Source organism: Aedes aegypti, chromosome 2 (assembly GCF_002204515.2).
Source record: "Aedes aegypti strain LVP_AGWG chromosome 2, AaegL5.0 Primary Assembly, whole genome shotgun sequence".
NCBI classification, from domain to species: domain Eukaryota; kingdom Metazoa; phylum Arthropoda; class Insecta; order Diptera; family Culicidae; genus Aedes; species Aedes aegypti.
In genome coordinates this window covers 127,630,764-127,657,788 of record NC_035108.1, presented here as the reverse complement: position 1 = coordinate 127,657,788, position 27,025 = coordinate 127,630,764, and the positions used below count along the sequence as shown (strand labels likewise).

At 38.2% G+C, this 27,025-nt stretch overlaps 2 protein-coding genes across 7 annotated transcripts in view; one reads left to right on the top strand and one right to left on the bottom strand.

The window, feature by feature from the left end:
- Positions 1-1,096: 1,096 nt before the first annotated feature.
- Positions 1,097-2,996, bottom strand: LOC5573992. The gene is made up of 2 exons (XM_001661027.2): positions 2,222-2,996; positions 1,097-1,911 (listed from the first exon to the last, which is right to left on the bottom strand). The coding sequence occupies exons 1-2, from the start codon at positions 2,864-2,866 to the stop codon at positions 1,129-1,131; spliced, it is 1,428 nt and encodes a 475-aa protein (XP_001661077.1). The 5' UTR covers positions 2,867-2,996; the 3' UTR covers positions 1,097-1,128.
- Positions 2,997-12,915: 9,919 nt separating this feature from the next.
- The window catches only part of LOC5576179 (protein tramtrack, beta isoform), a 135,237-nt gene continuing 121,127 nt past the window's right edge, over positions 12,916-27,025 (top strand). For 2 of the 6 annotated variants that reach the window (XM_021842282.1, XM_021842281.1), the window contains exons 1-2: positions 12,918-13,587; positions 16,292-16,864. The gene's annotated coding sequence lies outside the window, so the exon portion shown is untranslated. Of the gene's footprint in view, positions 13,588-16,271; positions 16,865-27,025 lie in introns of all 6 variants that reach the window. The other 4 variants (XM_021842286.1, XM_021842283.1, XM_021842284.1 and 1 more) reach the window with 4 other exon arrangements.

Sequence of the window (27,025 nt, the reverse complement as noted above, 5' to 3'; positions counted from 1 at the left end):
AAATGTAAACAAACTTAAAAGATTGTGATATTTTTATTGTCAATCTGAGTATTTTGAATCCTGTTTCCCCAATTTTTTGAGTTTGGTCTGTCTTGTTGTAGCCTTCGCGTGCTGTAATTGATAGAGGTTATAAATCATTTTCATTTTCATTTTCATTTTGCAGCGTTTGGTGGGGCAATGAGAGCGCAAGTCAGTTCAAAGCCGGGGGAAGGGATAGGTAATGGCCGTAATAGTCTATGCGGACCACTTGAACACCATCGGAAAGGATAAGAAGGGTTGGGGTAGGGTATAGGGAATTGGAGAAGACTTGACACAGTAATGCGATTAATGCTGCAAAATGTAAATGTGCTGAAAGCAATTTAATTTGAGTTTTGAAGTTTGATTTGACTTATTAAAATTCCAAATAGATCGGCCATTGTACAAGTAAGAAAGAACATGCTGATCGCTTTCTAGAAATTTTATAAACAACAAAATAATAACAATATGAGAGTGATGCTAAGGGCTGCTGATGGCACGATGCGACGCTTTAGGAGATTATGATACTGATTGAACATTACTATAAAGAGCGCAATTCAATCGATGGTGATAACTTTACAAGCTTTATCTGTTTTTGTACTGCTTGACGATGCTGATTTATATAAAAATATTTGATATTATTAGTTCATTTGTTTGTGTGATCTATGAGTTAATAATGGAAAAAATTTACATACCCTTGATGATAATACTTCCCTGACCAGAAATATTTTATTTTGAGCATCCTTTTCGAAGCGATTCTATCCAGGTATCCATATACTGCTTTCAATCCTGAAATTATTCTTATTGTGCATGCTCATGCATTATATTAGTGATGCTTATAATCATGCAACAGATAAGAAGGAGAGAAAGAGAGAATATAGGAACAGTGATTAGCCCTTCCATTACCAACCCCCCTAAACGAGTGTTGGAAAAAAACACGTTTTGGGCTGTAACTTTTTCGTTTTTTGATATTTCTAAATAGTAACTTAATTGATTATGAATAAACAAAACAGGAACTGTATCGAAAACGATACTTTATTCAGTAATACGTGTATAGTGTCATCGCAAAAAACACACTTCATTTTTCCGAAACTATTCATTATATTGTCCATACTATACCAAAACCACGAAATCTGGCTCAAGCTGTTCTTCCTGTTCCATCGTGTCATCGTCAGGACTTTCCAGCCCTTCCACCAGTTCCGGCTTCACGTTCATCATCATGTCCGCTCCAATCTCCGAACTGCCACTGGCATCCATTTGGTGGCCACCATCGCTCGCCCTCAGTGCTTTAATCTTCCTCCAGATGGTGGTCTTTGGTAGTCCGTAAAACTTGGAAGCTTCCGATTGGGACATTACCCCGGACAAACACTGCTGAGCCGCAACCAGAACGCGGTCCTTGAAATCCGAGCCCTTGTCCCTCTGTTTCAGTATGACATTTTCCGGAAGAGCGCCTTCGCTGTACAGCTTGATCTTATCCCGATGTAGCGTCGACAGTGGTATATCAAATCGCTTACTGATGTTCAAAAGTTTTTCCCCTGCCTTCAACGCTTCGATAGCTTCCTTCCGCGGCGATGGTAGCTCGAATCGATCTGCCTTGTAGTTTGGCGCTTTGACTGCTTTTCTCCAAAGAACCGTTTTTGGAATTCCGTACTGTATGGATGCTGTCCGGAAACTGGCTCCTCCATGGATTATCGTATTGATGGCCTCGTCCAGCTTATCCCCGTATTCGACATTCTTCAACCGTTTTTTGAACAACCCGGAAGATTCGCCACTTGTTTCCGCGTCCGAAAGGTTCGATTGATTTCCTGCTGCGGTCAAATCCTCTTTTGTTACCATAAGATCGTTGCTTTCCTGGTTGCTGTTCGCCGAATCTAGATCCACTATACTTACGTCCATCTGAAAAAAAAAACTTTTTGGTTTCATCATTGCTCCCTACCATTCCGTGTAGGCTACAGGGTGTCCATTCAAAGTCCGTTTTTCGATTCTCAGATTTTTCAGATTTCAAACCAAATGACAATATGATCTTGCGATTTGATATTTTTTAAATATTTAAATAAATAATTTTTTTGTAGAAAATTCTCTATTTTTAGTCATTCAGTCTTGGTAATCTTAATTGATGTGTCCTATAATTTCCTGATCATTTGAAATTTCCGGGTTTCCCCGGATGGATGGACTGGACACCCCCAGGCAACTATATAACACTTACCTCGTAATACTGATTGATTGCTTCCGTCTCACTGCCATGCTTCTGCATTTCTTCCTCCACATGAAACACCTCCTCGTCATGCATCTCCGTCCCGATCGTCTGCTCCATGTCCCCACTTCTGGATTCCGTGGCGCCTTCCTCTCCGAACGACGTGTCTTGCAAAACCTCATACTCGTACTGATCCGGTGTGATAATGTTCGATCCAGCGATCTTCACTCCATTAATATTGCCATTGGTGTACTCGAGTCCCTTCAGCTGGAACAACTGGCAGGCTTCGAAAAAATCCGACATTTCCCGGGCATTCATGTGAACCTCTCCGGTGTAGATAAAATGCAGGACGTTCTTCAGGACCGTAAAACTAACATCGGGAACCACCAGGACCACATCCGGTATAGTGTCCGCTCGGCCTCCTCCCTGAATGTGGTGGCTTGGTACCGTGCTGAGAGCGGTCCGGAAAATGTCCTCGAAAAACTTGGAAGCCATGGATAGGACCATCCGGCTGGCCCTCAGTTGTTCCGCTCCGTCCGATGAGACGAGGGTGACATCCGAGTAGAGCTCATTCGCGTACACATCCAGAAAGATGCTTACCATGTGATCACTGAAGTCCATCCACCTCACGCAGGATATTGTCGGTCTGCTGCTCATAATTGAGGGAGTACAGCAGAGAAAACTGTTCGTACAGGAATTTTTGCGATATTTTTCGAATATTAGTTGTAACTTTTTGCTTGCCAACACAGAAAATTGTAAACATTGGGCACTGTAGAAATGACAGAATGGAGAGCAGTAGTAGATCAGCGTTTTTCAATTTGAGAAGTACTAGATTAGGGAATAGCTAATTTGCCATAAAGTTTGGTATAAGTCATCGCGTCGCCAGTTCAAAGCCGGAACCATCGATACGCGAAAATCGATTGTTCTCCAAATATACGTCGAACCTAACTTCGGGCATAGTGCGCTGGACAGGAGATATGGTGTACTGCACAACGCACCTAGACAGACGTAGCTCCGACGCTTGGATTCGTAAAAAATCTGTTTTTTGCAAACCATCGGGGTTTATTTTTAATTTGAACATCTAGGCACTTTAGAATCGTGTTTTTGATAACCTCCTTCACTGTTTTGTTTGGATTTTGTGTTCCGTTCCACAGCGTTCCATTACACTTTACTGCGTTCCATGAGATAAATGACGTTTAAACAATTTTTAATCTGAGCGAGGTGTAAATTAGCGGGATACAAATAAAGTGTTCAGATTGAATGTGGTCAAACGTCAAACCAACGGGGGTAGGGGAAATCAGGGTAAAACCGACACTGTGAGTAAGATCGACACCCTTCAATATTCCATGTTTTGAATAGATTTTCATGCAGTTTCCACCACGGTCTATCTTTACATGTGAAATGTTGTGTTTCGGATGACATTACAACTGACTCTACCAATAAACTGCCAAAATAAACAACAAAATCATATTGGATAACATAGAAGCAACAGCAGTTGCAATATTTCACTGTTATTCTTTTACTATTTCGCATGTGAAATTTTTAAAATGTCATTATTTGCTCTGAGTCTACATCATCATTTACTATTATTACGTTCATACAACATGAAGGAGAATTTAATTTTTGGTTTTTCGACAGCTGAAAACGCTATTGAGAAATAAATGTCCACTCGGGGTAAGATCGACACTTTCATTTGGGGTAAAATCGACACCTTTCTTTGCTTCATAATCTAACTTCAGAGAATCTTTCTCGTCGGAAGACTTCTTCTGTAGTTTATGTGAGTCTTTATTTTCGAATTCCAGTGAAGTTCATGAATGGCGAACTTGCTAACATGTAAAATATGACACTATATGACTTGCAGAAATTTTTCTCATTTGAAATTGAAGAATAAATAGAATTTGAAATGTTTTTACATAAAATAATCTAATTGTTTGTTTACCAACCATGAGGTTCGTCAGTTTTCAATAACTGAAAATAATTACACTTTTCTGTCTTGTTTAAATAAACAGTATTTAATTTTAAAACCAATCATTCGCCACAACTTCATCTTCGTAAACATTCCATGAACACAAATTAATCATATCCATGTGAATTCACCCCAACTTTATTATCTTAGCATGTGACATTTGAAATTTTCACATATATTTAGTGAATTTTCGGCCTCTCTTCAATAATTTACGTAATACAAGTCTAAAGCTATGTTTAAAGCATTTTTTTTTTTCAATATGCCATGTGATGGTGATGTTCACAACGTATAAATTCTACTCAAAGTGCATGTGTCGGTTTTACCCCAACAGGGTGTCGATCTTACCCGCACTCTAATTTGTCTCACCTAAAAATGATTGTAGTGTCCGGAGGGAGGAACCGGCATATACAAAGTTAGTGGCTCAATCAGCCGAATTGCAACAGGAGCAATTCTAGCGCAACTTCATCGCTCGAAACACTTTACAAGACTGACGTGTCATTCGTCTCTTCCCGTTTGCTTAGGTTTTCCTTGTTACTCAAACTATATGCCCTTCTGCTTAGTTTTTATCTTCTCTAGTACCCCTCTCAATCCCTACATTCTCCTCCTGATCTACTCTTATAATAATAAGATCGTTTCTTCTATTATTTTTCAATGGAAATTTAAATTTATATTATCTTTCATTCATCTTTTGCTTTCCTTGTGTTCTTTCATGCTAAAGATAACATACATATTTTCCAAAAATGTTAGAACATTTTGTTCTAACATCATCATCATCATCTTCCACATCATCATTCCTCATTCCTCATTACTCGCTTCTCACTCCTAATTATTTTTTTCCTTATTCCTCATTCCTCACACTGCATTCCTCACACTTCATTCCTCATTTCTCACTCCTCACTTATCATTCCTCACACTTTATTCTTCATTTCTCACTCCTTACTTCTCATTCCTCATTCCTCACTCCTCATCCTTCATCTATCATTCCTCATTTATTACTCCTCATTCCTCATTCTTCACTCTTCATTCCTCACTTCTCACTCCTTATTTCTCACCTCTCACTCTTCATACCTCATTCCTCTTTCTTCACTTCCTTCCTCATTCGTTATTACTTACTCCTCACTCCTCACTCCTCATTCCTCATTCCTTATAACATACTCCTTACTCCTCATTTCTCACTCGTCATTTTTCACTCCCCATTCCTAACTCCTCAATCTACAGACTCATTCTATTCCTCATTCCTTATGCTTCACTCCTCATTCCTCACCTCTCACTCTTCTCACTCCTCGTTCTTCACTCTTCATTCATCATTCTTCTTCAATCATTCCTTACTTCTTACTCCTCTTTCCTCGTTTTTCACTCCTCACTACTCGTTCTTCACTCCTCACTCCTCGTTGCTCATTTCTTATTCCTCATTGCTAACTCTTCACTCCTTATTGCTAACTCTTCACTCCTCATTCCTCACTTTTCATCATCTCTCATTTCTCAATCCTCATTCTTCACTCCTCTTTCCTCAATTCTTACTCCTCACTTCCCATTTCTTCTTCCTCACTTCTTACTCCTCATTTCTCATTCGTCATTCCTTACTCATCATTCCTTATTCCTTACTCTTCATTCCTCATTCCTCACTTATCACTCTTTATACCTCATTCCTCATTCTTCACTCTTCATTCCTCACTTCGCACTCCTCATTTCTAACCTCTCACTCTTCATACCTCATTCCTCTTACTTCACTTCCTTCCTCATTCGTTATTACTTACTCCTCACTCCTCATTCCTCATTTCTTATAACTCCTTACTCATCATTCCTCACTCCTCATTTTTCACTGCCCATTCCTAACTCCTCAATCATAATATTCCTCATTCCTCATGCTTCATTCCTCATTCCTTACATCTCACTCTTCAACCCTCACTCTTCGTTCTTCACGCTTCACTCATCATTCTTCTTTAATCATTCCTTATTTCTTACTCCTCTTTCCTCGTTCTTCACTCCTCACTACTCGTTATTCACTCCTCACTCTTCGTTGCTCATTTATCACTCCTCATTGCTAACTCTTCACTCCTCATTCCTCACTTTTCATTCATCATTTCTCATTTCTCATTCCTCATTCTTCACTCCTCTTCCCTCAATTCTTACTCCTCACTTCCCATTTCTTCTTCCTCACTTCTCACTCCTCATTTTTCATTCGTCATTCCTTACTCTTCATTCCTCATTCCTCACTTATCACTCTTCATATCTCACTCCTCATTCCGCATTCTTCATTCTTCATTCCTCACTTCTCACTCCTCATTTCTCACCTCTCACTCTTCATACCTCATTCCTCTTTCTTCACTTCCTTCCTCATTCGTTATTACTTACTCCTCACTCCTCATTCCTTATAACATACTCCTTACTGCTCATACCTCACTCCTCATTTTTCACTCCCCAGTCCTAACTCCTCAATCTACAGAGTCATTCTATTCCTCATTCCTCATGCATTACTCCTCATTCCTCACATCTCACTGTTCATCCCTCACTCCTCTTTCTTCACTCTTCACTCCTCATTCTTCTTTAATCATTCCTTATTTCTTACTCCTCTTTCCTCGTTCTACACTTCTCACTCCTCGTTGCTCATTTCTTACTCCTCATTGCTAACTCTTCACTACTCATTCCTTAGTTTTCATTCATCATCTCTCATTTCTCATTCCTCATTCTTCAATCCTCTTTCCTCATTCTTACTCCTCACATCCCATTTCTCCTTCCTCACTTCTCACTCCTCATTTCTCATTCGTTATTCCTTACTCATCATTCCTTATTCCTCATTCCTCACTTATCACTCTTCATACCTCACTCCTCATTCCCCATTAGTAGTAAGTAATGAGAGAATGAAAAATGTTTCATTCCTCATTTCCCATTCATTCCTACTTCTTCACTACTCTTTCCACATACCTTACTTCTCAATTCTCACTCCCCACTTCTCACTCCTCATTTCTCATTCTTTATTCCTTACTCATCAATCCTCATTCTTCACTTTTCATTCCTCATTTCTCCCTTCTCACTCTTCAATTCTCACTTCTCACTTATCACTCCTCATTTCTCATTCCTCACTCATCATTCCGCATTCCTTATTCCTCCCTTCTCACTCTTCAATCCTCACTCCTCATTCCTCATACCTAACTCCTCATTTCTCATTACTTACACCTCAGTCCTCACTCCTCATTCCTCACTCTTCATTCTTTATTCTTCACTCCTCACTTGTCATTACTCAGCCCCCATTCCTTATTCCTCACTCCTAATTCCTTATTTCTCATCTCTCAGTCCTCATTCTTCACTAGTTTTTACTCACTTCTCACATCTTATTCCTCTCTTATCATTCCTCACTCTTCATTTCTCATTTCTTGCTCCTCATTCCATATTCGTCACTCTTAATAGATTTACCCTCTCGGGGGAATTATTTTACCCTCTCGGGGGTGTTACTTTACCCTCTCGGGGGAATTACTTTACCCTCTCGGGGGAATTGCTTTACCCTCTCGGGGGAATTACTTTACCCTCTCGGGGGAATTACTTTACCCTCTCGGGGAAATTACTTTACCCTCTCGGGGGAATTACTTTACCCTCTCGGGGGAATTGCTTTACCCTCTCGGGGGAATTACTTTACCCTCTCGGGGGTGTTACTTTACCCTCTCGGGGGAATTGATTTACCCTCTCAGGAGAACTCATGCATTGCCTTGACGTATTTCACTGTCGCTGTCACAATACTGTTTTATGATTATGTTCCAAGTTAGTTATTTACATTACGCTGTATCGTTCATAAACATAAAATGAAGTAAAATCTTATCGAACATTTAAATTCACTCAAGCAACAAAACATATTTTAAGATACTTTTATCGTAACTCCATCACAGGAATCTAGCATAAAATCAACAATTAACACATGTCTTCCGTTTAGTGCCGAAAATATGACGACTCACCCTGAACGAAAATAAACAGCAATCAGCATCGACTCAAGTCGTTCTGTCTTCCGTTCCAGGCCGAGGCTTCAAATGTTTGGGAGCGCACAATACACTTACCAACTGTGCCATTGTAGTGTCCGGAGGGAGGAACCGGCATATACAAAGTTAGTGGCTCAATCAGCCGAATTGCAACAGGAGCAATTCTAGCGCAACTTCATCGCTCGAAACACTTTACAAGACTGACGTGTCATTCGTCTCTTCCCGTTTGCTTAGGTTTTCCTTGTTACTCAAACTATATGCCCTTCTGCTTAGTTTTTATCTTCTCTAGTACCCCTCTCAATCCCTACAATGATGAAATATCAATTCGATTTAAATCAATATATAACTTTAATATATCATCCAGCGATCGCAAGGATTGATAGATCTATAACCAATATGTGATTCTACAACAATTTTTGGTTCGTTTAACAAGCGAAAGTACACAAATTTTATCAATATGCTTAGGGTGTCGGCTTGATTCAAACAATGATAACGTAAAAAATAATGCATCTATACATTTTAGGTTAGTTTCGTTTAGTAAAAATATGTCTCCAAATGGACAGAAGATCTCTAGCACGCATATCCAGTTATCCGCGAGCGGGAATGGCGTCTTGTGGGTGCTGCTTGATAGTGGGTGAGATTCAAAATTTGACCTTTGTTGGAGGTCGTCAAAGCAACTGCACCTACCGGAGACAGCAGTCTTGCCACCCGACCCAGAGAAGAAGAAAAAAAAGCAGAGAATTTCGATGGCTGTGGATTTGGAATTTCAGCTGTTTCAAATTGAAATATCGAACAAAAATGAATGTAATAATTCAAAAGGCGTTCCGGACACAGCATCGTTCCACAAATTTCCATCCTGCCCCAGTTCTGGAAAATGATCAACACTGATTACTAGGATAGAAGCTGTTTCACGCAAAGTTGGTAAAACACTAGAAATTGCGAAAGTGAAATTACCAAGCGAATGTTGTTTTCATCACCCATGAAAAAGAACGTACTTCTCGAGCTATTTGAATGCTACGATCCTGCGGAACCATTTTTTTTTTGAGGATTTTGATAGAGTAGGTTCCGGAGAGTGTTACGTGTTATGGGAGGTACTTGATGGGAAAGTTGTTGTTACTGCTCTTTCAAGCATACTATGATTGAATTGTTTGCATCAATGATAGAATGATTTCGAAGCCTGCGGTAGAACTTTGACAGCTGCGGTAGAACTAGGCGGGTACCGCAAACCTAAAATTTTCCACGCTTCAAGATAGGCTAAGAAATTACTTGTCAGCAGCAAACCAAAGACAAATTAAAGACCCCCATGTCCCTTGCAATTGCCGAAAATTTTATGGCTCATAAAGTAATCTAGAATGCCGTTCAAAGTGTACTGCGATCTGTCAAACTTGGGTACCTTTTGCACTACCGAGGGACCAAATGCAGTACTAGAAGTGGTACCCAATCTGAGCCCGAGTGTGACGGACCTGAGCAAACTGTGCAGTGTCAGTTTTCAACCAAATGAGTTCAAATCCATGTGTTGGGAGGACATTCAGAATTTTAACTTAAAACTTACGAGTGGTGTGGAGCCTACCCTACCAACTTAAGAAATTTTGAAAATTTTGGATTATTGGGCGCAACTACCGTTTTGCGATGAAACAACTTAAGATTTGAGTTGATTCGCGTTTCCGTATACGGTAAACAGAAGTTCAATTTGGATTTATTCACAAATTTCATAAGGGGTCGTCCATAAATGACGTAGCTTTTTAGGGGGGAGGGGGGGCTTCAAGAATTTGTGACGATGTGTGACGAGGGGGAGGGAGGGGTCCTAGCTAGTCGACGTAGCATTTTGAATCACGTCGGTAAAATGAGAGGTGCTGAAAAAAAGGACGTACCGTAATTTCGGGTGAAATTGATCATTTTTCACTGTTTTCTTGGTATGCTTTCTTAAATGTTATCAATATCATACAACTAAATGCAGGAAAACAAGTACGACGGTGAACCTCATTGGCTCATGCACCGAAATTTTTTAACAAATGTGATGTTAGTGCCAAATATCCGGTCTAAAATTAAAAATCGGGGAATCCAATTCCGGGGTGAAATTGATCACTTACCATTGTTAATATTGTTAGTTTCGAAATCAACTTTACATCCTTAATGTGGGTCTCCTGAATCCAAATATGCTTGCCAAATTCTTAACGAGACAATATTTATGGAAATAATCAATAATTAAATTTCAAGAATACCGCGAAAAACGCCTAAATGTAGGCAATTTCCAAAGGATTTCCCTACTTTGTTGCAGAAAATTGAATTTTTCAACAAAACGAGCAAATTGGTAAGAGTTTCGATAGTAAAATCTGTTTTGGAGTTATATTGTTAACATCCTCACAAACTTTCAGGTTTACACCATGTCCAAATCTTTGTTTAGAACTAGAAGTTTATAGATGATGATCAATTTCACACTAAACTTGATTCTAGAATTTTACATTATTTTCATAGAAATAAACATTCTGTGGCACAAAAAACTTCACTATACACAATTAGACATTATTTAAGACAAACAACGTTCATTTACTATAGGTTGCGATGAGCTTGGTGCACTATAAGTAAGAAATAAAATCGCGTGACACGGTGATCAATTTCACCCTACTGATCAATTACACCCGAATTTACGGTACTATTATTTTTTATCAAACTTCTTTTTTCTTTGTTTTACTTACTTATGAAGTTGGGTTATCAAATGAGGATTCAGCTTCAAAACATTCATATGACAAGATTGAAAAAAATCTATGAAATTTAAGATTTTCTGTAGTGCATCAAACAGTTTTTTTCAATGCTTTAATTATGTGAACATTATATTCATGTCTTAATAAATAAATTTATAAATAAATAAATTAGGAGATAAATAAATTCATTAAAAATCAATGCTTCAACCACATGGAAAACATTGTTTTAGTTTCATCCATATTTTCTGTTAAAGCTTATTTCTTAAAAAAACATACGTTCGTTTTGGCAAATATTACATTAAAACAAGATATTTATTTCGTGAATTAAGCTCTCAATGTTGAATAGCCTGAATACAACTTGATTGACAACAAATTCGAGTGTTATCAAAATTGTCTGTCATTCAACTTTCTTAAAAACATGGTAATTTGAAGAAATATTATTTTTAGTATTTAATTGTTTCGTTATAGGTTGTGTAAGATTATTTCTGTTTGGCGAACGATTATGAAGTTAAGCTGAAATATTAAGAAAGATGAATAATTTGTATAATAATCGCTAAGATTTACTGAACAATCCAAATATTACAAGTGCAATCTTTTCTACATCTGGCACCTGATTGCTAAATGGATTTCAATTTGGATAATAATGAGGTATATCCTTTTCAAATTAGGATATATTGTTGGTCATTTAAATCTATTTAAATCTATTTCCTAACAACGAATAATTAAAATAACAATCCTATGATATAACGAATTTTTTTTCAACATATTATAAAATCTATTGTACCCTCACACGTTACTGTTAGCTTCATCAATTCAATCGAAGATTTTTCCATTTTTCATGTTTTCAGATGTAAACTTGTTTTTCATGGTAACAACAGCAAAAGTAATACAATTTAGCTAACAACATTATAAAAAGGAAAAAGTTTATTTAAAACTGTTTTCCAAATTACTTTTGAGCGCTACTGCTTATCAAACTTTTATTCGTTAGATTATCCTTACGTTTCAGTCAGTAATTATTATCAAACTTTGTATTGAACTCTTGAATTCTATTTTTTTTAACCCAATTGCTAAGGAAAACAAATAAAAAAAAATATAGGGGGGGGGGTTGCTTGATATGCTACGTATTTTCCAAGGGGGGTATCAGCATTTGTGACGATATGCTACGAGGGGGGAGGGGGGTGTAAAAATTCAGTGAAAAAATGCTACGTCATTTGTGGACGGCCCCTAACGCTAAAAATGGCCATTTTCAACGCCCATCCACCCCCTCATAACGTATTTTGTAAAAATATTTTCCGAATTTTGTATGACCTGTAACATCTTGAAGACACCCCCTTCAGCGTTATGAAATATGTGAATGGGCCCTTTAAAAAATTAATCCCGATGGTTTTCATGAACTTCCGTTCTAATCACGGTGTACTAAATTAAGAAGGTGATATTACGGTTGTTGAGAAAATTTTCCGTTTTACGGTAGCCGCCGAGTTCTACCGCAGCTGTCAAAGTTCTACCGCAGGCTTCGAAATCATTCCATCATTGAAGCAAACAATTCAATCATAGTATGCTTGAAAGAGAAAGCGCTATGGAAAAGACCAACAAACAACAATCATCAAGACGGTATCCAAGGTATCATTGAAGCCTACTGATGATTTACCAGTGCAAATCAGTGATGTGACAGCTGCGGTAGCTTTCCATTGAACCGTAAAACGGAAAGTTTTCTCTGAAACTGCAATATATTCCGAAAACTGACAGCTACTTGACGACGTCATTCCTATCCACCTCGAACAAATTTTCAAAAAAAATGATCTAGTGATCCGGATGGTATATGATACGATAGGAGTGACGTCACATGTTTACAACCAAACTTGATGTTTATATCAGCAAAGAGCCTGCCTTGTTAATTTTTTATGCCGTGCGTTCAAATTAGCGGAGATGCATGGTATAAAGTGCAGCCTCTACTGTAAAAAAATTGACAGTCTGGAAAGCTCCCATCAAAAGCTTGCGCATCCATCCATCATCGCGAGCGTCATCATCATCGGCGACGGAGCGAAAAGCACGGAAAAAAAAACATTCATTCGAGGATCCGCGGGTTGTGCGCGTTTCGTTCGTCTTTACTTCTGTATGTTGCGATTATCGTCTCGAGGAAAGAAACACACATCGTCTCTGTGCTCGCGGAAAAGTCCGTACTGTGCGGGTGAAAACGCACTCGAACGTGTCTGAAAAGTGTCTCCCCGGTTGGCCGGAAACGCGTACGTTGCGGAAGTGATATTTTCAACCGCTGACGAATTTGGTAAAGTGGCTAAAAGTGGATTTTTTTCCTGCGGATTCTCAGCCTCCATTAGCGAAGAAGTCTTTTCTTGCTGACATTTTTTTTTCGCTCACCCTCTCCCGGTGGTGGTCGCATTCTCTTGCTCTCGCGTTTGCAGTTTTGGTCGTCATCGTCGTCGCGTCTCGGGAGCAAACGACGCATTGGTGTTGGTGTGGATTTCGTGGACGTCGTCAGTAAAGTGTGTGTTTGTGTGTGCGTTGTTCGCGCAGTAGTTTGCATCGCATCAGCGACAACAGCAAAAACAACATCCATCAGTGGCATCCAGCCAGCCCAGCTTCAGCATTCAGCCGGTGGTGGCGGCGGCAGATAGTAGATAGATAGCTGTCGGTCGCACCTCGTCGCGTGTCGCGTTGTTCTGCGTCGCGGTTTTTGTTCAGTGGTGTGCGTGTGCAGTAAAGTTCGCCGTCAAAGTTGAGAAGGTGAAGACCATCACCAGAGTGTTGCGTGTCGCGCGATTGCAATGCACAGTGGGACGATATCGGAATTAGTGTGGTGAAATTGTTTATAATGGGAATTTGATTTTTTGAATTAATTCTTAACACATAGCACTAATCTTTCATAGATAATTGTTGCATAAAAGTGAATGATTAGATGAAAACTCAATTAGTCCTAGTAAAGAGTATACACTGATAGGATACCGTGATCAATAAAATTACAATTACAAGTGTTTTATGAACTGGAATGTTTTTGATGTACCATAAGCTGTGGAGGAAACTAGAGCCTCGAAGCATTTTAGTTTCACTGCCGATATATGTCAAACTTTCTGTACGAAGGCTTCGAAAATTTGGAATGAATCGTCACGCTTCACTGAAATCTTTCCTCATGAATGCGTGATGAAATTTATGAGCTATTGCCAATAAAATATCATGTTTATTTTTGGTTGTACAATTTACATTGTTAAATGAGCTGTGCGAGATTTGTGGTTTCTATATTGTCGCACCGCCACCAAACCGGATCGCGCCAGTGAGACTCGCGACGCGCCTCAACTCGCGCGATTTTGAAATCAGTTTTTTAGTGTGGCGCTGCATTCTTACGATTTTTATGAACACAGCGCACTATTCACATATTAGCTGCGACGCACGGGGCCCGAGAAAACAATAATTATAAATAAATGTTGGTCTTGATTTCTACCGGATACATAATACCTATAATCGAATTTATTGCATTTGCATATAGTTTGCCAGCACAAAAGATACTATATTCTATGGGAAAAAAATGGATTGATTTGAAGTGGGAAATAAATTTGATTGATTTGACCGGCAGTGCTGAGTTTCATTAACGTTGAGGATAATATTGTAACATGCCTTCCTCATTGTCAAACAAGTTTACTTTGTTTCGTTATAAACCTTTGAGCTACATTTTAAAACTAATAAAAACCGATAAGAAAATTGCATCTTGTAATTTTTTTTTTCCACCAAAGAGATGATCAATGAAGAGAATCGATCTTGGTAATTACGCCTTTATTTGAAAATACGCTTGATATATGCTTCCCAAAAACGATCCGTGTCAAAATTGAACGGTCTTTTCGAACTGCAATCATCCTGGGGAAGATTCAATAATGACATCTATCATTTTTCAGAAATTCCAGAACTCCGCTCCCCTCACTGCCAAGCTTTTTCCAAATACGCACGTACTGTCACACTTTCGTACCCAAAATGATGGACGTCATCTTTGAATGATCCCCTACATTAAGGCGAAGTAAACCATCATTGTAATTTGTATTGGCCAATGATGATTGTGACTAATTCGTCTCACGATTATGAAACCGATGGTTGTGCACGGTATACTTTTTGAATGTAGGTGCTAATAGTGATACTTTTCTGATTAAGATGACACGGGAGACCGAGTTATTTTTCCTATCTTTTGTCTCACTCTAACAATTATCATCAAAACTTTGTGGAAGCAAATGTCGAGTTTTAGTGAACCGATGAAGCTGAAAATTTATTGGGTTGTGCTCTACATATATTGAATCATAGTGATACATTTTTCGCATCGATATATGGAGTGGTTCTTGAGATTTGCTTCTTGAAATGGATAGGGTGATTATGATGACGTCCCGTGCGGCCCTAAGTATTAGCTATGGCGACTGACGGAAAATTTAGCTTTAAAATATGGTAAAATGCCAAAAGTTCAGCAACAAATATTTTGTATTCTCAAAATGTAAAAATCCCGCAAAGTTTGCTGTTTTAAGCGAAATAGGAATAGTGTGAACATTATAGATGGAAATAAATCGTTTAGCAGCATGTAGGTTCCTCATTATGGTCGCCATTTGAATCAATGGTCTTTTTTATGACCATATCCGAACCTCATTGAAAACAGCAAGCTAACCTTGCGTGTAAAATTTATTTGAAAACTATTTCCATCGTTTCTCAAAGTTTACAAATTTTGCAATAAACCATGTTCTGAACTTTCATTTCACTATTTCTACAGAAAAACGAGATATGTTCAGACTAAGGGAAAAGGCTATCCAGAATAAGAAACTATCATAAGGTGCTGCTTACACGGTACACAACAAAAGATTAAGTTTCAACATTCTTATTTGGTCACTAACAAGTGCAGCTAAAGCAGATTTTCTTAGATCACATTTTTTTCTCAAGTTACATAAAACAAACTTACTGAAATATTTCTGGAGTTCCCATATGAAAATCATAACACACCATTATGGGAGAGAATTAGTAAGATTACAATATATGTTTGATGTGAATAATGATAACCTAAAATATGATATTGTGCTCTGCAAGATAAATCCACGTAATACGATTATCTGAAAATGTCGATATACCGTCGCAGTGATAATGAAAATCACCAAATGTTTCAGATTTAGCAAATTTGAAACATTTGCGTCTTTGAAGAACGAAAAAATCCAAGTCTACTTGAATTTTGACGTTGCGTTTGAATTGCGCGCATATCTTCTGCGCGTAACCGCCGCCGCTGGATGTGGATATTAAGCGCCGCAATATTCTAGTAAATTTAATGACACTTTAAAAATATAATTTCGTGAATTCTTCGATGGTTTCAACAAATTCTTAGAACTCGTCCCACTGTGCGTTCTTCGCGTTTCATTCAAAAACATCATACAATCAATCGCGCTGGTGCATAACAGTGTTGGTGTTCTTCCTCTAGCTACGAGCTCGAATAGTGTCCGAAAGGGTGTTCCAGCCAGCAGAAGGGCACCATTGTGTGAAGATAGTGTGTATTGTGGTCCGTCTTACCGAATTTTTACACCTACGGAGTTGGTTACAAGAGAAAAGAGAGCGCAGCAAACGTGCCGAAGAAGAGCAACGATTCATCGTTCATCAATCGAAAAGTGATCCCGTTTGCCCTTCGTACTGCGGGCTATATCGCGTTATCCTGTTGGGTGTTGTGTGTCTGTCATTGCGGGCCCCGCGCGAGTGTTAGTGGAAGTGCTCTTTTTGGCGAATCAGCCACCAACCGAAGTCCCACAGCCATCATCAATCCATCCATCCATCTTCCGGAGTAGGATTGCCCCGAACAACAGCTAATTGACTCTTGAATACGCGCAGAGGCAACAGCAGCGAACACACAGAGTGCCAAGTGAAGAAAGGGGTTCCGCTTTTTATTGACCTGGGCGCGGAAGGAACCAAGCAACGCGAGGAAGGATTTAATTTTCTTTTTGTTTTTTTCGTTCCGACGCTGATGACGTACGCTGCGTTTGTGCTCCTGCAAGTTCCGTAGGTAATAAATCTTTCAATACTTGTTCGTCTTTTTTTTTGTTTCATAGTGTTTCGTTGATGAATTCGAAGGTTGGAATGCGAATGAGTTGGGGGGCTGGCAGTAATTGAAGGAGAAGGGCAATGTGGATTACATTTTCGAGAGATTGAGATACTTTCACGTTCAGTATCGATCCGAGCCTTTGGGTAGCATTTGTTGTTTTCGATTGCGATGCGATCAACAGAAGGTGTTCATTTCTTGACTAGTTGGGTGTTTGTAGATTAGGAATTCCATACTTCAGGGATGTGAAATATAATCACAATTAATTACATTCATTTCATTCATTGTTTCAATTTTAACGGAAAACGAAAAGTTTTGATGTTTTTCCGCCTAACGTAAAATGGGTCTAAACTCAAAAGCATTCCATTAGTTAAAATCTATCGAAAAGTCATGAAATGAAGCTGAAGCTGCATTATGTGTCTTAAGGTCTGAAAATTTCGGATTCATTTTTTAAATGCTTCTCCTTAGCATTACGTCCTCACTGGGACAGAGACTGCTTCAGCTTAGGGTTACCATATTTGCTCTTACCGAAAATAGTACATTTTTTCGAACTTTATAAAAGAGTACTGAAGAGTACACTTAGCCTAATAGCTTACAATTTTGTAAATGCGCTTTTTACTAACGTGTTTACCTGAATTTCCTTGTTTTGATAATTTTTATATAATTTTCAATCTCAAGTAGTAGCTCATATTAATTTTAATGACATTGATTCTAAGTGATTAAATTTGTTCAGTTATTTTTTTTTTATGAGAAAGCCGTTCAAATTTTGCCAATATTAAAGTCTATCAATTATTTTTTTAGTACTCAGCAAGAATGATCTATACCAAATGTAGAACAATATTGATTTGTACAGGAAACTAGAACTGAGAATAACGCTTTTTTAAACCTTGAATCTCAAAAGAATCTCGAGTATTGTCATTGAATTAAGTTTTTGTAGTGAATTGTTGAAGCAATATAGAAAACGCAAGCTTGATTAGTTTAATAGATTATTTTCCTCTTTTAGGCACTATATTTTAAAGTTAAATCCTTCCATTCCCACAGCTGTGTTCAACCATTGGACCATTGGAAAACGACGTGCTGATAAAAGTGCCTGAGCAAAAGTTGTTCCCAATAGTTCAAAACTAAATCAATAATCAATAATGAGCAATAAACTAAAAATCAATAGTTAACTAATTATTTAACAATAGTTTTACCGTTGGGTCACTTATATCTATTTTTAGAGAGATATATGAGCTTATGGATATTTGATGATCATTATTGAGCTAATCGTACCAATTCGAATCAGCTATAATTTTACGAAAATCGTTGGATCCTTGTTTTCATGGTAAATATCCGGTTTCTTCAATATATGAATTGATTTGTTCGGCAATCGTCAGTGATAACTAGAAAAGAGTGCAATTGAGCCCATTTAGCAAAAAGAATAGTACACAAATTTTTAAGACAAAAAAGAGTACATGTACTCTAAAAAGAGTACGTCTGGTAACACTACTTCAGTTAAGTGTTCAATGAGCACTTCCACAGTTATTAACTGAGAGCTTTTTTTGCTAAAGTCATTTTCGCATTCGCATATCCTGAGGCAGGGTACGATGATACTCTATGCCCAGGGAAGTCCAGGTAATCTTCATTACGAAAAGATCCTGGACCGACCGGGAATCGAGCCCAGACACCTTCAGCATGACTTTGCTTTGTAGGCGCGGGCTCTAACCACTCGGCTAAGGTAGGCCCTCTTTAAAAAATATCTGGTGAAATAACTGTTGGACTATTGGAACTATTGGGTCGGACAAATTTCCTGCAAACTTTGACAATTCATTTAGAATTTCTGGATAAATCCCTAGGTCAAAATAACTTACTAGTGATATTTATTATGCAAGTTGCAAAAATCTATGTTCTGGATTATTGATTCGTGTAAATTGATCTGTTGAATTTTATTTGAGGGCTTTGAGCCAATGTTTTTATTCATCAATTCAATTCTCAAGTTTGTTCAAATTTTATTAAAACAGTTGTAGAGCTGAGGTAATTTGCATTTATATTATTTGAATTATCCTCATTTGTCTAGAAGGATTTTCGGTAAATACAGTTAAACCTCCATGAGACGATGTTCCATTACTCGATATCGACTCATGGAACCATATTAAAAAACAAATTTCATGGTTACTATGATTGTCCCATCAAACGGCTGAGTTAATACTCATGATTGTCATAGCATTGCTGTTGCATGACTCGATATTTCCATGAGTCGATGGCCCCTTCAATATCGACTCATGGAGGGTTGACTGTATAATAGTAATGAATATTCATTGCTATAAATCAATTTGTTCAGCAACTTTTAAGTTAGTAGAATAACAAACAATGCTTAATTTTATAATATAAATTTGATTTACTGGTTGGAGCTCCGCTACATGGAATGACTCGATGGTTGGATGTTCGCTGGTTGGCAAATATTCCATCTAAAAGGCACTCGAATGTCAAGAGTAGATGTTCAACTGGCTTCGACGTCTGAGCATCGTTGCATCGAAGTCTCCATATATATAACAAATGTACATGTATATGTGGGTTTCGTGGCCGTGCGGTTAGCGGCGTCAGTCGTTTAAGCGTATTGTGAGTGCCACGAAGCGTGGGTTCGATTCCCGGTCCAGTCGGTGAAAAATTTTCGTCAAACGAAAAATTCATCACTGGACTACTGGGTGTTCCGTGTTGTCCGTTGCCTAATGTTCGTGAATGTTCAGTCTGTGCAGCCTTTGGCTGAAGACGGTGTAAATTGTCTTTTTATATGTGCGAATCGTGACGATTTGCTCTCCAGATGCGTGAGTCTGGAGCGTTTTCATTAGCTGTCAGTCGTTCCAACTAACTAGTCGAATTCGCTAGATTAAAGGCAGTCATGTTCCAGCCAGCGAATCCGCGCTGTATATCTTTTGGAGTTATGGCCTTAAATTTTCATATGTTGCTCCACAGTCCAAACAAATATCGTGCGACATCCGGAAGCGCTACGCAACATATACTTACGTGAGCATGTCGTTGTTGGTATCTCTCTCGTATCAGCAGGCGTCTCGACGCCAGTTGAGCGCGCTTTATCGATTCTCACTTATCGCGCCACACAATTTCGTATTTGTGATAACATTAGTTTTGAAGTGGTAGTTGTGCAATGCCAACTTCGGTGAGCCGAAAGTTCCCGAGGTAGTCATCTTCGACGTCATGTTTGGCAAGCCGCGAACAAATTTTTCGCAGCCTTGTCACCATCAGCTGATTGATTTGTTTACATCTTTTCCGTGACTAATACAAGCAAACACATACTAAGAGCCGGACATGTTATATACGACATTGAGTTAGCAAATAACATTATTACTGGAACATGTTCCAGTAATGGAGGACGTGATTCAATGATTTCATCATTCCAAGATTATTTTTTACGTGAAATAGAATACAGTACTGACCCGATTTTGTCAGCCTCCGATTTTGTCTGCCCCCGATTTTGTCTACCCCCGAATTTGTCAGCCTATTTTAAATTTGTCAAAAAATTGTTATCGTCATGTTTTACTACGCTTACATTAAAATTAATGATGATGTTTGATGTCATGCAAGCATGGGCGTAGCCATAGGGGGAACGACAATGCCTTTTATTAAGTGTTAAAAATCGATATTACCAATATAAGGGGAGGGGGGAGTCCCTGATAAAAAAAAATTGGCTACGCCCACCTCCATCGACCTCTTAAAAGTCCAACTAACCATGTAACACGTCAAAATTTAAACAACAGGAACAAAATAAAATGACCCGATTTTGTCAGGTTCCCCATTTTGTCATCCTAAAATTCATCGATGGGCTGACAAAATCGGGTCCATACTGTATAAAAGTTTTCGAATGACGTAATCAGACATTAGAAACGAGCTTCCGTTATTTTTAACGATTTATTTTCCTCAACTCGTTACTATAGAGGTCTACAAGCAAACTGTCACGAATACCAACGCACGAAAAATCTAACGCAAGTCGATTTCCTCAGAATGAAAACGTATCGATGTTTGTTTGACGTCATTTGAGCTTTTGGTCAACGTCAGCCCAACAGCACACTAAGCTCAAATCACCGAAGTCGGTAATCTGTTGACCGAAATCTCAACAGCTGAACGGTCGGTAAATCGTTCGGTAAACGAACAGATTACAGACCGTTCGGTAATTCGTATATTGCAGGTCAGTTGTCAAAATAACCGAATCTTCGGTAACCGTTTACCGAACAACGGTAATCCTAGTGCTCACGTTTTCTCTAGGAATCTCACATTCTCACTCAGAAAAAGAAAAAGAGGTTGACAATGTTTACCAATTATTAGGCTTTATTCTTTTTGATAAATCATACATTTTATTCAAGCTCGATGCGGGCAACCTACAGGACATTTTTCAAGCTGCTTCATGAAACCATAGAACAATCACAGAATCCACCAAACAATGGTTTCTCTCCAGATAGTTCTCACTTGATGGGATGCCGGTTCCAACATAATCGCCAATGCTTGCGATTCAGAATGTTCAAATGCCATTGCTGGTACTGCGAATAATTTCAAGAGTTATTACAATAACCATGCTTAGACTGGATTGACTTACCTCCATCGTGTTATAGTGCACTACTTCTCAATTTGGTAAATTAATATCGAATGAACACCAACCACAATCCCATGGCAGCAGAAAAAAAAAACAAATGTGTGAGGATTTAACGCTGTCATCTAGCCAATTACCGATGTCGGTAATCTATTAGGACAATTACCGAAACTTCAGTTCAATATTTTACAGTTTTCGGTAACTGTAGAGATTCACAGATCCGTCGGTGGAAAATTTGACAGACGTATCATGGTTTACCGAAAATCAGTAATTACGAGGATGGCGCACTGTCAAAAAGCGGTCGTTTACCGAAACGACGGTATTTCGCAAATTTACCGATTAGTTTCAGTAATTTTATTTACCGAACACTCACAGTCTGTTTAAGTGTGAGGGAAGTGAATGCTCGGCAGCAATTCTGTCAACATTGCACTTCTATGCAGGAAATTGGATTGGACTATTGCCTCTATCACTGGCACGGACGCCCTATAATGATTATGTTGGATTTGTGGAAAACGCTACTATTATGTACTACTAACGATGTCTTTCTCATTCTCACAATCAATGAACGAACTAAAGTCTAAAATAATAAACAATTATTGTGTATTCAACTCAATTTTGGATTGTTTTAACGCAAATTCTATCACTCAAAATTAGATTGAATTTCAGAAACTGTCACCAGTAATAAGGACTTTGTACCGTGAATCCTTGAATTACCAGAACATATTACCCTAGCGCCTAGCCCGACAAACAAGATGAGACTAGGGTTCATATTGGTAGATCTTATCCCGTAACGCATCACGAAAAGGTGATCTACCCGCGTTACGGGTATTCATGTATTTATTTTCTTCGCATTGACTCAGATTCCGATATTTTTTGACGAAATGGTCAATCAATGTTTGGCCTAATTCTAAAAATTCTAAATTTTCGAAGCATCACCTATTCTTTCCAAACGCGCTAATTTTTAAGTATTATTTCAGGAATCAATATTTTGAGATAACAAACTCCTTAGGTAAACCCAGGAAAGCATGTTGATTGAACCTGAAGATTTTTATTTAATTACTCCGTTATTCAAGAATGTTTGAAAAGGTTAACCCTATGGGAAGCATCCATTCCCACGACTTGGATTGACTCATTGATTTACTATTTCTATATAAAAAAATGTTTCTAAAAAAAGTGTTGGAACAAACAATTTTACATGAAGGTTTATTCTTTTTAGTAGTTTATCAATAGTAATTTGACTGTTCAGCAATATTTTTTCTAATGAAATAATCAGTTGACTATTAGCTTAGCTTAGACTGACTACAATGATTGCTATTCCGTGATTGACCGAAGTCAGTGAAGATGCACAAAAAACCAACTAGCAGTTCGGCTGGGATTGGCCATAATCTTCTTCAGTGTGCATAATTCAGTGCCTCAGGGTCAATAACGGCGCCAGCCACGTCCTTGAAGTTAGGTGGGATTGGGGTAAGGAATGTTAGTGTGTAACCTTTGCTATTTGGAGACCGTGTTTACCTCTGCATCTACACAAAAGTTTTTGGGAGGAATGTTTGTTAATAGGAAGGTTTTTGGGTCACATGATTCACTTTGATAAGCGATAAGACCATAGTAAATAATTATTTGTGAGATATAAACATGCCTTCAAACATAATATTTTCAACTGGTATGAAAAATTTACAAGTAGAAGAAAATAATGTCGACACTTGAAGTGACGAACCATTCAAAGTTTGTTGATTATTGAGAAGCAACTATTTTTTTTTAAAACTGATTCCGAAAAGTTAGCTCATTTGCATTGTTTGCTCAAGCATTTTTTTTTTTATAAAAACGCATTTTTCGTAAAGAAGTAATCGATCAAAGCCGTGGGAAAGAAGGTTAATGGACATGAATCTTATTCCGATATCTATGACATACCTAGTATTCATTTGAATCGATTTCTCGTCGAAAATCCATGGAGCTCCAAGAGAATGTACTACAAATATGAAAGCCTTTATGTTTTGACCGTAACGTAAGCGAGTGCTGATGCAATGACGGTAAACCTAATCGGTAATATTCTGAGAAGTGTTTCGTTTTCAATCACCCTAGCTGATTTCTGTCTTGTTCGTTAATAGAATTTGCCGTAACAGTTTTCTGAGAACTGAAATCGGTATGTATTTTTTTTTTCTACCAAAAAAAAAATAGTTTGCATAATTCAAGTATCTTGTAAAAATCATACTTGTTCATTCAAATAAAATAATCTTCGGTCTAGAATTTTCCTGGTAATCGTCTTGAAGTTCAGAGAAAGTTAGAGAATTTTATTCTCAAAATTGAGTCGACACTCCTTGGATTTTCTTCATTGATTGTTCCACCGATTTCTCTAATTGTTTTCCAGTTTAGCTTCCAGAGGTTTTTTGCAGGAATTCTTCTAGGAAAACCTACGAAGTATTAAAAGGGGTTTGAAAAAATCTAGGAGTTCATGAAACTATTTTATATTTAAAACAATCTTCCATAAATTCTTTTAAGAATAGCTCCATTTTTTTCGAAATGAAGTCATTCAGGGATTCCTAATGAAACTTCTGTAAGTATGTCATGCATAGATTTCACTGAGAATTTCACCAGCATTTAAACTAGTGGTTACTCCTGTAGTTTTTTCCAAAAAAATCTCAAGTAAATTCTCCATTGATTCTCCAAAAGTTTGTTCCAGGGATCAAAATTTAATTCCAGAGAATCCATTCCATGTTTTTTTCAGGAATTTGTACAGAAAATCCAGCACGATATTATCCAGATGGCCGCATGGTATTTTCCAAAAGATATCAGATATTTCTCCAGGAGTTTTATCACAGATAATTTTAAGGTTTCATTTAGCGATACCTACTTCTGTTTATTTTCAGAAATTTTCCAAACAATTTCGGAGTTAAACCCTTGATAATTTATTGAGAAATGCTGAAGATAAATTAGTGATTGAGTTTTTGAAGGAGTCATAAACGAAAATCTTGAAGGACAGGCCAGAAAAATCCATGGAAGAATCACCAAATGATTTCTTGTAGGAATTCTTTTAGAAATTTCTAACATAAGCTTCAAAAGAATTCTTTAAAAAGTTCTTAAAGGAATATTTCTCATTGATATTGGGGATCTTGATTGAACGACAATCTTGTAGGAGTTTATAGGAACATCGTAGATACTGGATGAAGTCTTGAAGAAGTATTAAACGAAAATCTAGCAGGCGAAACTAGCTTTAGGGAAATTCATTAAATAGTCACTGGAAAAATCTTGAAGTGCGGAGGACTTCCTTGACAGATTTGAACCATTGAAGGAGTTCCTGGAAATACCTGGAGGAATTTATGGATGTATACTTAGTAAAACTCCTGGTTGAATTCTTGAAGGTATCCAAGCTGTTTCATCTTACTTTCCCAAAGAAAACATCAAGCGTGTCAATTCATCGCTGTGTGAATTTTCGAATGATTCTCGTTTCGGTTCATCATCATTATTATCGAGGCTCTTTTCGCAGCTACCGATTGCCCACTCATCCACGGATAAACGCATGAAGCTCAGCCAAAACGAGCAGCAATTTTCGCAAGGACCGACGCGACTGAGCTTTTTCTTTTCATCACTGCTGTTCCCTTCACCTTGCCCGTCTGCTCGCCGTCATTGCTTCATTTCTATCGAAAACGACCCTAACCTACGACGGATAATCCGTGAAAAAGCCTCAGCGAATAATGGGTACTGCTGCATGGCATCATCGATGATGGGAAAACGCTGTTGATGGATTCCTCCTCTTCTTCGCCAGAGTGAATCGTCGTTCCATCATCGGCCGTCCACCGCACCGAGACGCACATCTTGTATCATTATTATTGCACCTTCTTCGGTAACATCATTTTTACCGGCCGCCTGCTACACGGTATACAGTGATGGACGGAGGTTCAAGAATAGCTCACTAAAATGCAGTACAAAAACAATAAGATCACTACTGGTGTTCTACTAAAACTATATGAATTTTGAAGCAGAAAACTCTTTATCTTCTTGCAGCACACTGCAGTTCCAGGTAAAGATTATTGGGGAGTATTTGGGACGAAATTGAAAGTGATTCGTAGTTGCCCTGTCGACGATGGATTATCGATTGGTGAGCTCGTTTCATGCTTCTATTGCAAGTAATTTTACATGTTAACACACATCTTTATCGAGGCAACAGTATTATGTTACGTATATGAATTTATTTTGGGACCCATATAGATCCGTAAAGACTAACCTGGGCATAGAGTATCCTTGTACCTGCCACACGATATACTCATGTAAAACTATTCAGTTGAAGAAAGCTCTCCGTTAATAACTGTGGAAGTTATCATAAGAACACTAAGACATGTGTTTTGGAAAAAACAGTGTACTGCTAGAAGAAAAAGTGTATTCTACAAGAAATCATGGTTGGTAGAGAATTTTTTTTTTATTGAAACTCTATTTTTACAGTAGCGGTCTTACGTTTTTCTCGTTCATTTTTAAGAATCGCATGCTTTTATGTTCCTGCTTATTCGCTTTGCAAATGTATTATTCGTAAAACTGAATTTAGACGCAATCACAATAGAAATATACTAAAAGTACAACTATTCAACGATTATGAATATGTTTGGCAAGGTGTTCTCCAAGTTTTGTCCGTAACTGTAGGTCTGATAGAGCCACGTCCCTCTTATCTTTTATATTCGCAGCATGGTCGACTACTGTGTGTGAGTGTCGGTCGAATTCAGCTAATGGCTCCAATTGAATCGATGATGTTTTCACCGCGTTTCGCCAGTTTTCTTCGCATCGCTTCGCTGCACCGCAATTTTTCCTCTCTCTAATTATATTGAATGCTGCTACTGCTGCTGTTGCTACCTTTGCAACGAAGTTTGGTTTCTTCTCCGTGGACTTCTTTCTTTTTGTGCAATGTAATGATAACAACGTGTATCTTCTCCTGCCTGCAATATGCCCACCGTCTGCGTAGGAATTCCAAATGGGTGCTGATATGTGCGGTGTGTAGTGTGACGAACGATTAGTATCGGTGAAAGAATGGCATTTTTTATGATACAATGCAAATCATTGTATTTAGCATTGAGGTCTTCCTTAGCCTAGTGGTAAAGCCCAGGCGTACAAATCAGAGCCATGCTGAAGTTGTCTGGATTCGATTCCCTGTAAGTTCAGAATCTTTTCGTATTCTTTAAAATAAAGTTACTGAAAATTGAGTACTTCTGGGATAACACATCATGTGTGTTATTTCTACACATCCTGAAAAATCATTTTTTTGCTGATTTCTGTTTAATTTTCTCAAGCTTCGCGACGTACAGAGGTGTTTAGTATTGCGGAGCAGGTTTATCAGCATGTGTCAAAATTATACACCTGGTATGTTGGTCGAGAAGGGCATGATTTTGTCAGATTTTCTGCTCGAACAGCTGTCTGGTTCTCTAGATTTGTGCTCTTAGGGGTTTGAGTTTTGCTTCTTTTCATCTTCACTAGAAAAATCGTTTGTTTTTGCATCATCGCGTTGTCGGAGTTTTTTTCTTCTCGGTTTAGTTTGTACGCGTTATGAGTGCAACCGGGTTCAGGTT

Excerpts from the sequence above, each read along its gene's own strand:
- LOC5573992 (XM_001661027.2), bottom strand. The coding sequence starts at position 2,866 with ATGAGCAGCAGACCGACAATATCCTGCGTGAGGTGGATGGACTTCAGT. Across the intron at positions 1,912-2,221 it reads CAATCAATCAGTATTACGAG|ATGGACGTAAGTATAGTGGA; the intron begins GTAAGTGTTATA and ends TTTTTTTTTCAG.